Genomic DNA, 11,042 nt, shown 5'->3' with positions numbered 1-11,042 from the left:
CTTTTAAGTGTCAGCTAAATATGACGTTACTAAATTGCGTTTGATTCATATGGAAGAACTCTACCATACCGTACAGGCGAAAGCACTGTTAGGAAGAATTATGGATTACAAATGCTTCCTTTTTGAGAAGATTTTAGTGTTTTACTTTCTAGAAAATACTTTATTTCTGAAAATAAACATTTCTGTTACATGTTTGTAACTGTTTATGTGATGAAAAGATACTCGCAAACCTAATATAAAAGTTTCTATAACTATGGAAGGAAGTGTAACTCTTATAATTATTACAGTTTATAAAAATATTACCAAACTACTTGTGGTTTGTATATGATAGCCTAGCCTACAATTTGGATGTATAATTCACTTAGCTTATGACATTCAACAGTAATCACATTTCAACGTGTAGGTAGATGTCGGTAAACAAGGAATTTGCTGATTAGTTAAACAGTGTGGTCCAACCATTTGAAAATCAGTGGCCAAAATAATATTTATTCTGAAGATGAGGGACAAACAATAAGATGATCATAGGAAAGTGGGGATTGAAATAAGTGTTTTAAATTTATGTGTAATAGAAATCTATTTTTAAACAGGTACACTACAAAGAAAATTTATAATAGAGTTACACAATCGAAATTACACCGTTATTCTCTTGTTTTAGGAATTAAATATATAGCTACACAATGGGCTGTCTATGATCTGCCACTAGCAGTATTAAAGCACGATTTCTAGCTTTCACGCCAGTAGCCATATCATTGTGACACTAGAGAGTAATCTCTGTGCTCGATGACAAACTGCAAATAGTAAAGCTAAGTATGTGTTCGCAATGCTCAACTTTCACATGTCTGTTTATGTACTTTACATTTTGTTGTTTTATTATACGGAGTAAAACCATTCCTCTAAATCGTATTGAAAGCTATATAAACAGGCCAAATAGCAGCATTGTTTTAAAAATTAAATGTTTATGGTTTTGTTGTTACCACGTTTGTTTCCTTAATACATTTTTATGTTCTGTGTTATATATACTATTATTTTTGTTTATGTATTTCTAAGGAAGCACAAAGGGTTATCTGTTCTCTGCTAACCATGGGTATCAAACCTGGTTTCTAACGTTGTAGGCCCGCAGACATGCCGCTGTGCCACTGGGGGGAGGCTCGATAGCAGCATTTATCGTAAATTAAATCTCTTTGACATTTGGCCATCATTACTTTCATAAACATTTAATGTTATAATACTTTTAAAACTACATATATTTGTTGTTGTATTCTCTGTTTATTTCGTTCTCACAGTTAATTGTTTTATTATATTTGTTTTACACCGTATTTCCTTACGAAGACAGGTAAACCATTTACCAAAAATAACATAATTTATAAAAGTAATAACGTGAGAGTTGTCTGATATTAAGATAATTGCTATAAAAATAATGTGAAATTGAATAAACGTTGAAGGATTAGCAATAGTTTTCAAAGAAAAATATCAGCAGCGTATGTAACTTATTCTGTCATACACTATTTAAGGGTTAATCAAAGACCTGTGTATCTTGACCATAAGAAGACATAAGTACTGAGATTATAAAATGTTAATGTCATTTAGAATTCTATCTTTATGGAAAACAAGCGTCAGTTAACTGGTTTTGGTTTCTGATATTGGAGCTCATTTTAAGAGATGCTCTCTGGTACTACATATGTAACAGTACAATAATGGATTAGAAAACGTTTTGTAATAAAGAGAATGAGCACCTCACAAACTAATGTAAGTCCTTAATCGATATTAGATGATTAAATTAGTAAATATATAAGAGCTGCTGGAAAACGTGATGAACCACCCCATCGAAGATAATTCTGTTTCATCAAGCACATTGAAGGTGAATCAGGTATTGTCACGCTTCTCCCAAGGACTTCCTATCAGATCCAAGTGTGATGATCCTCTTGAGAAGTTCATTTATTTGTTATCCTCTTCCTATAGGAACATATTACCCAGTGAAGCCTGATGTGAACATGTGTTGTCATCCAGTAAAAGAAAATTCTAACACATTATATATGCATACTACAACACTAATGGTTGTTAAATTACATTTCTATGTCACTTATAATGTCAACTCACATACATAAAAATCAATTCGCACTTTGAGGCTATGATTGTTCTATAAGAGAAGAATGGTCATACATAAAAATAGTTATTATTGAAAAGCTGTCTTAATTTCTTACACGTGCACAACATCCAAAGTAGGATTTGACATCACTTTTTATAGGTTAAACTTATAACTCATGTATAGTCCTAGAACAAATTCGAACGAGCTCAACAGGTCCGAAGTCCAGAAGTCTACCATATGGTCAAGTCATTTTTCAAAGTAGGTACGAAGAAACAGACCCTGAAAATACGACCTTAATAATTTTTAGTAAATGATAGCATTCAATACCCAGTGATGCATATATGTTTTTAATTCATTATCATCTATAGCTGCTTATAGAATGACTTAAAATGATTTATGACCTATTTACTTATTTTCATAACTTTTATGATTGTACTTAAGAGAAGAGAAGATATTTAATATAGCATTCAAAAGTATGTTTATTTGTAATAATTTTTAAGTATAATTTTTACTTTCATACTTTAATAATAGCACTAAATATAATTAATTCATTATAATCATTGTAAACAAGTTTACTATATTACACTTTGAGTCATAACTTTCCACTACTGATAAATATTTAAGATAACGCAGTTTACTTTTCTTACTTTATCAACTATGGCTTCATCGTTTGGGCTCTTGAATTACGTTTCACGGGTTCGAATTCCGTTACCGAACGTGCTCGCTTTTAAACCGTGAAGATGTTAGATTGTGACTTTTAATGCCACTATACGCTCGTAAAGAACAGTTACAGTTACGATTAAACGGTAAATTGATGGCCCGGCATATCCAAGTGATTAGGGCGTTCGACTAGTAATCTGCTCGCCTTTTCAGCCGTGAGAGCGTTATAATATGACGGTCAATCCCATTATTCATCGGTAAAAGAAATGGCGGTGGGTGGTGATGACTAGCTGCCTTCCCTCTAGTCTTACACTGCTAAATTAGGGACGGTTATCACAGATAACTGTTGTGTAGCTTGGCGCAAAATTCAAAAACAACAACAAACAGTAGATTGAATAGACAAGCTAACATCTCTTTAGTCTTTCACTTTCGCTTTTCCACCCGTGGTACACCGTTATGTCTTCGGATTTACAACGCTAAAAACCAGGTTATAATACCCGTGTTGAGCAGAGCTCAGACAGCTCATTTTGTAGCTTTTTGCTTAATTTCAAACAAATAGACTTTCACTTTAATAATTACAGTCGGTTTTTATCGCAAATAACCGTTGAGTACCTTTACGATAAATTACACAAAATTATCAGATACATTTTGAACTCAATATTTCTCAGTTTGATTTTTATCACAGTAACACAAGTTGTTCTACTGAAGACACGTTTCGTTATGTGTAGTAAAGAAATGAATGTTTTGTACTTTGTTCCTTTACCATTAACCAATATTTGTTGCGTAAAAAACGAAATTATTTTTTACTACCAGGATTTAAAGAAATCTTGAACTTCCAATATATTTACACAACTTTGGTTTAATGGTGTAAAATCGCAGATGACCCGATATGGCCAGATTGTTAGAGCGGATTACTGTGACTGTAAATCTCACTATTCGTTGGGAAAAGATCACCTAAAGAGTTGACGATGGTTAGTGATAACTACCTGCCTCCTCTCTGTCTTACACTACTAAATTAGGAACGAATAACATTTATTGCCAGCACTCGTGTAACTTTGCGAAATTAAAAACAAACATTCTTTAGATGTTACAAATTATTTAATAACATGTAATCGTGAAAACGATGGCTCATTTCTATTTGAAGAAAGTTTATACAAACATTAATGCAATGTTCTAATACGAGTTTTCGACCCCTTTAAATATATATATATATATTTTCAAATGTTCTTGTTTTTAATTTTCAATGTTTGAAATTGATGACTGTTTTATTAATTGAAACGTTCTGTGTCAGTATAATTTAGGATACTTTTTAATAAACCATATAAACCATATTTAATAAGTCATTACAAAGTCAACAGCTTTTTTGCTTTAAGAAAGTTTTATTATCGAGATAAAGGTATTGGAGAGTTCAACAAATACCAAAAAAAGAACACCAGGACAGATTTAGGTTATTATAGTATAGTTAATATGTAGATGTTAGTCCTCATCAGCTGTTCAGTGATCTGTTCAGGCTGTAAGTATAAATTATTTTGTAATAATTAATATTAATTCACTTAGAATAAAACTAATAATATTTCATTTGATATATCAGTCAAACAATTTAGTACCAGAAGTTGTAAAAAATAACAAAATACTGACCAATGTTATAAATTAAAGAGATATCTTTGTTATTTTTCATTTCATAAAGTTATAAATCTTAATTCGAAAGTCATAAAAATGAACAGTTAATCAGTTTTTCATGTTGAATTAAATAAAAATCACATTTTTTATTTATATTTTTCATTAATTTACCTAATCTCAAATTATATATAAGTAGGCCCGACTTGGAGAGGTCGTTAAGGCGCTCGACTCGTAATCTGAGGGTCGCAGGTTTGAATCCAGGTCAAATCAAATATGCTCGCCCTTTCAGACGTAATAATGTTATGTCAAAGCCACTATTCATTGGTAAAGAGTGACACTTGGCGGTGGGTGATAATGACTACCTGCTTTTCCTCTATTCTTACACTACTAAATTAGGGACGGCTGGCACAGATAGTCCCGTGTAGCTTTGCGCGAAATTCAAAATCAAACTATGTAAGTGCTAGTTAATATTTCATCTGTGATGCCGTATTTCATTCTATACATCAAAGTGTTGCTATACATATAGATTTAACGTTCACTGTCTGAATTATCATTCTAAATTGTTCACCTGTGTGCTTGTTTGCGAATTTCAAAATCAAACTATGTAAGTGCTAGTTAATATTTCATCTGTCATGCCGTATTTCATTCTATACATCAAAGTGTTGCTATACATATAGATTTAACGTTCACTGTCTTAGAATTATCATATCTTATAAATTTTGTTGCACCTGAATATTAGAAGCAATAATTATCTATTTCGTGTCATACAAACTCCCTACATAATAATTAGTATGACTTAGTTTCTTTGACATTTATCGATCTAGCCATTCGACTTCCTGTTATAGTTTATATTTCTTATATATTCGTGTCTTTTTTAGTTTCAACTATATGTGAGAAATACACAACTAAATATTCTTCTTTTTTATTTAAGAAAGGAGAAATCCGTAAAGATGATGTATGCTGTTATTTGTTTCAGTTAAAAATATATTGCTAAAAGATAAAAAACAGTTTTAAACACGTGCGTATTAATTGCTAAGTTCTGTGGAAATGTTGATTTTTGTTACATGCTTTAGTTGAAAGGTATTTTGTCAACCTATTTAAAAAAATCCCGTCTGCGTTTTGAAAGTATAAAATGAAATGTATAGACTACAGAACTGAAGAATAGTTCTTCACTTCTTATTTTGTAGTCTCCAGTTTTTTTCCTACTAAACACTTTGGTGATATAACAGAAAATAAATTAATTCAGAAATAAGCTAAACATTTAATCGATATTTTGACAACAACAACGACAACATTAGGCTTATTAGAGTAGCACTCTCTTCACTTACACTTGCGTCGCTAAAATCACAATGGGTAGATAATAACCAAAAAATTCTATCTGGTCACACGATGCTACCATCTAGTGACTAGAACTGAAACTGTTATTGTGAAATATGAAAAGGTACTCGCTGCTAAGTAGTATTTTCTTTGTTATTATTTTCTAATAAGAAATGCGTATTGTAGAAGAACAGAATAATACTGCTTTTATATAAGCTGTGAATGACCATTATATTTTTAAATAAGGCTATACAACTCTAGTACTTTTATAGTAAATATCTAAGCAGCAAAGAATGACAGATAAAATGCTATTTCTTTCTCAACCTATCCCTACATACTAAATACGATACCCTGGATTTTCATAAATTCATGTATTTTAGAAAATAAAAGAATATAAAAAGCACGAGTTTAATATGTTTTATAAAAATGATTAAACATAATAGTTTATAATATTATGTACAAGAAAGTTTTATTTTTAATTTTTATGGTATTCCCACTTAAACTGAAAGTTATGAAATTTATGCATAAATATTTACTATAGAGTTTAACAGTTACACAGTATGTTACTTTATTTGAAACTACAAATATTTTAAACACTTTTGTAGAAAATAATGGACATATATAATTGTATTTTAACCTCATTAATTTACCTCTTAAAAACACTTATCAATCAGTTTAGCCAGTACATTCTCTGGATCCTCGTGAATTGCTGCGAATTTATCAGCGATACAATTTTTTATATCCTGCAAGCATACATAAATAAGACTTGATGTTATGTAAAATACTGCAATATTGTAAGTTTGTTCAAGCATAAAATATTTTTATTTAAAGATTTAGAACTGAAATCTAGTTATATTGTAGGGTATCACATATAAAATTTTCCTTGCTGACTATTAGTTGAAGTTACTTCATGTTTTCTTTTATTTACAGCTCCCAAACAGTAATGTACATGTTAGCGAAACACATTTACAGAGTTTGTAGACTTTTCTCTTAAATTTTGTATCTGTTTAGAGTTTCAAAATCAACCTTTTAACTCATAACATGAATAAACGAATTATGTAGAATACTGAAACCTAACTTAGAAACCTAGTGGTTATAAAAGGAACATTTTTCTATAATAGCTCATTATAGAATATTTTAAGATAAATAAAGAAATATAATTCAGAGATTAATTATATAAGAGTAGATAATAAATAAATATTTGTAATAGTTCATAATTACCTGTACATCAGCCTTTCTTTCTTTCTTACACATTTCATTTAAATATGCATGATAATTCTTGTAAGGAAATTTTGAAAATTCACATTCTCGAATTCCTTCTGGAAGCTTGAGATAAAAAAAATTCTGTTAAATCAACTTTTATCTTATATTCTACACCGTTGTTTTCATAATATTTAATTGTATACTTAAATTTATGTGTCAAAAACCATACAATTGTCTTAAATTGTATTATAACAACTTTCAAATATGCTGCTCTTCAGTTTGTTTATCATCTCAATATGTTTATTAAGACATAAATAGCTGCTGATAAACTGAAAGTAAGTAATATTCTTGAAACAAAGGTAGAAAAGTAAAAACATAATGAAAACAAATAAAATAAAATGATTGGTTGGTAGGATGTAAATAAACATAAAACTATACAATGTATTCTGTCTACCATGGATACTGAAACCCTAGTATAGCGTTATAGGGCCTTAGAGATATCGCTGCGCTACTAGGAGGAAAACAAAATCACATTTCGCATCCCGGTCGCACCAAACATGTTGCCCTTTTCAGCCATGGTGGCGTTATAATGTGACAGTCAATCCCACTATTCGTTGGTAAAAGAGTAGCCCAAAAGTTGGTGGTGGGTGGTGATGACTAGCTGCCTTCCCTCTAGTCTTACACTGCTAAATTAGGGACGACTAGTGCAGATAGCCCTCGAGTAGCTTTGCGCGAAAGTCAAGAATTTCAATTAGTTAAAAATTGTAGATATTCATTTTTCAGTTTTAAAATACTTGAATGTTGTTGTTTTTTTCTTTTAGTGACACAATATGGTATCTGTGTTCTGTTCGCTCGGTCTTGGTCTTGGTAGTGCATAATGTGCCCTGATCCATCAGATAACTCTGATTTTTGGGTTTCTTCCTTAATGTGTCAAATTAATCCTCAATATAAATTAAATTTTAATTATTATTTCCATATCTTTATTTATAAACTTACCGATTTTAAACTGGAGGTATATAACATTTTTAATACAAATATAGAGAATGAAAATTATAACTAAAATAGAGAAAATTAAATTAAAATTACATCATGCTATATCTGTAATTTATGTCTAAAGCTGGTATATTTATGTTAGGAGCACGTTGTTTACCAAATTACAATAAATTACCAAAACACTTTTAATCGTAATGTTAAAAGTACCAACCCTATCTGACTTTTCTTTAAAGACTGATTCCATACATTTTCTCATTTCGTTGACTTTGTCAGGCTTGTCTTTATTCATCTCTGAATTTTCGAAAAAATAAAACAAAATACTGATTTCACTCGAAGAGGATATTTTTCTCATGCGACAAACCGGTTTTTGTAAAAACACTTTAATAAATTAAAAAGGAAGAAGTTGCCTTATTACACACCTCTTGTAAATTATCGTTGAGTATAAAAGTCTAATGCTTTAGAAGTTAATGTGTAACACAGAAGTAAGATATCTGTTGAAATTTTCAAAATTAACTTTGTACTTCTTAGAGTCGCAGAAAATATCAACACGAAAAATAAAATTTCACAAAACCTTAATATTTTACTTTAGTTTTTGTTGCGTTGTATTTTAATTCTCAAGTACACATATGAAAATAAAACATTTATTCCAATAATACGATAACTTAACAATTTATACACCAATTAAGTTTGAAACGAACTTACTACATATTATTTGAGAGCCTACATCGATCATGTTGCCTTTCGTCAACGTTAGGGTTACGAGCACAACGAGAGTTACAAATAGAGCTTTCATGTTGAGAATCTTGTTGTTTTCATGCATATATTTATCTTACAAGACCCTTTTTATATCATTCATCTAACTGCTTTCACTCAATAATTTAAACTAATTTGTAAGTACCCTAAGAGTAATAGTATTTTACTAGTATATTTCCCAATCATTATGTTACCTTTTTTCGGATTGGAGAAACTACGTTTGGCTACAACCAATAACTGAGTGCCTATACCAAAAACAGGCATCATATTTCATACAATTAGATCACATGACTAGAATCTGTTTGTCTAACATTTTATCCTCGTGAAAGTTTCACTCTGCTAAAGCACGTTATAAATATTACAGGTTGGAAAAGCTGTTTGTAGATACATCTACTACGGAAAATATAATACAGGTTGATATTGCGTATATTGCAAATTCACGAACGGCATAAGAATTTTAGTATAGAACATTATTAACTATTTTTTTACTGATCAACTAATAACTTAAACTGCCAAACAACATTGAAATAATAGACGTGTATCTTGTAAGTCGCTTATAGAAATATTTGTGTGTTTTAGTTTCAATATATGTTGTATATTCTTGGAACGACTAGTATGTTTGACGTTATTTTATATACATAAATAATTTATATCATATTATAATATCATGTATCTATCATATCAACTTTGAACTTACCAATCGATACCAAATTGTCTCAGAAAGTATTATATTCATAACTGAGCCAGCTGTCGTTCAGTGGTTAGCGTGTCAATCTGCAGCTCGAGGGATCCAATGCTATAATAGTAAAACCATTAAATATATTTCCCACTTTCATCTGTGGGAGCACTATAGAAGTGACAGTCAATCTTTTACTTGGATAAAACAGCAGGATAAGGCCTGAAGCTTCCGAATGACCTCCCTGCATCTGGATTGTAATTTAAAATTAATGTTAATTAAACTTGACTATCATGTTTTTAAAACCTTGCTGCTTAGTAGTGTATCGCATAAAAAGTTACAATGTGAACAATAATGTTATTTGGCCAAATGAATAAGTAAAAGTTGGATGTTTGAAATGTTATCTTGAGAATGTATGTCAACTAATTAAAATAAATATTGTTTATAGATATAAAACATAACTTTTTAATATCTGAAAATGTTATGATAACTTCCTCCTTCCTGTCACTCTAAAACATAAAATGGTTCATTTAACAATTTAACGAATTTAACTAAAGAAGACAAAACATCCAATCTAAATGGTTGAAATTTTGTAAAGACACTCGTTCTTCACTTATACATATGGAAGTACACCTCAGTAATGGTGTTGTAAGTATTAAATAGATATGTGTATACAGGAAGTTTATATTGTAGATTATTATTGCCTTCGTTTACTACGTATTGCCAAACGACTTTAAAATTCAATGAATTACAAATTGAGTAATATCTTGAGAGAACATGTGTCGCTAGGTGGCTAAAAATGTTTGAACAATTCTGGCAAAAATGATCAAGTTCGGGCTCAAGGTGGAGATATCTTACTTCCTGAAATTAATAGTAAACAAAGTGTGTCCATTCTTAAATTAGGTACAACATTGTTGCGTGATCTAATTTGCATTAACAGGGAATGCTGTATTGGTTAATAGCTTGAGTAAATCCATATTATTTTATGGTGGCACCCGTAAAAGATTTACATCAAACACAATCAGAGTATGATACAAACTAAACTAAAATGATACATTTTAAAAAATCATTTATTACTAAGAGTAAATAGTAAAATGTATGTTTGCATTCACACTTTTCTTCCCTCCTCTGTTTCAAGCTTGTTCTCAAGCTGACAATTAAATTTAACTTTAACACCTGTTAACTTTAAATTTGATCAAGGAACACGCTAATTTTACTTTGCTTCTAAAATAACATACACGTAGCATTTACAATTTATGTGAACCATATGTACACAGTAAATTCACGTTTTAATTTCATGAAAGTTTCTGTTGATGATCCAATAAACACTCATAAATGAAACATCACTATTCAAACATTATTTGATTTCAATAAAAGTCTAAAATGTAACTACAAAACGTTGTCATTAAGGACACGAAGTGAAATATGCAGTCCTGTAGTGTACTAGAGTTCAACATCACATGTTTAAATGTTCCTTCAACTTTATGTATAACAGCCCTCCCCCCAAGTGGCGTATTGGTCATCTTCAGATTTGCAAAGTTTGAAACCAGGCTTCTATAACGATGGTAAGTAAAGCACAAACATACCATAGTGCAGCTTTGTGCTCAACCGTAAAAAAACAAAAATCATGTATAACAAAAAGTATCAGAATACAAAATTGATTCGCTGTCTTTTCTGCATTTTGAACCTGTACATGTAAGATGGCGCTAGACAGTGAAGACACCAACTAGCCAC

At 30.5% G+C, this 11,042-nt stretch overlaps 1 protein-coding gene across 1 annotated transcript; it reads right to left on the bottom strand.

The window, feature by feature from the left end:
* Positions 1-4,105: 4,105 nt before the first annotated feature.
* Positions 4,106-8,737, bottom strand: LOC143225311 (uncharacterized). Its single transcript, XM_076454458.1, has 5 exons — positions 8,582-8,737; positions 8,091-8,170; positions 6,905-7,009; positions 6,334-6,426; positions 4,106-4,257 (listed from the first exon to the last, which is right to left on the bottom strand). Exons 1-4 carry the CDS (start codon positions 8,697-8,699, stop codon positions 6,337-6,339), a joined length of 393 nt encoding a protein of 130 aa, XP_076310573.1. The 5' UTR covers positions 8,700-8,737; the 3' UTR covers positions 4,106-4,257; positions 6,334-6,336.
* Positions 8,738-11,042: the final 2,305 nt, after the last annotated feature.

Source organism: Tachypleus tridentatus, chromosome 9 (genome assembly GCF_004210375.1).
Source record: "Tachypleus tridentatus isolate NWPU-2018 chromosome 9, ASM421037v1, whole genome shotgun sequence".
NCBI lineage: Eukaryota > Metazoa > Arthropoda > Merostomata > Xiphosura > Limulidae > Tachypleus > Tachypleus tridentatus.
This window is presented reverse-complemented; position numbering and strand designations above follow the sequence as displayed.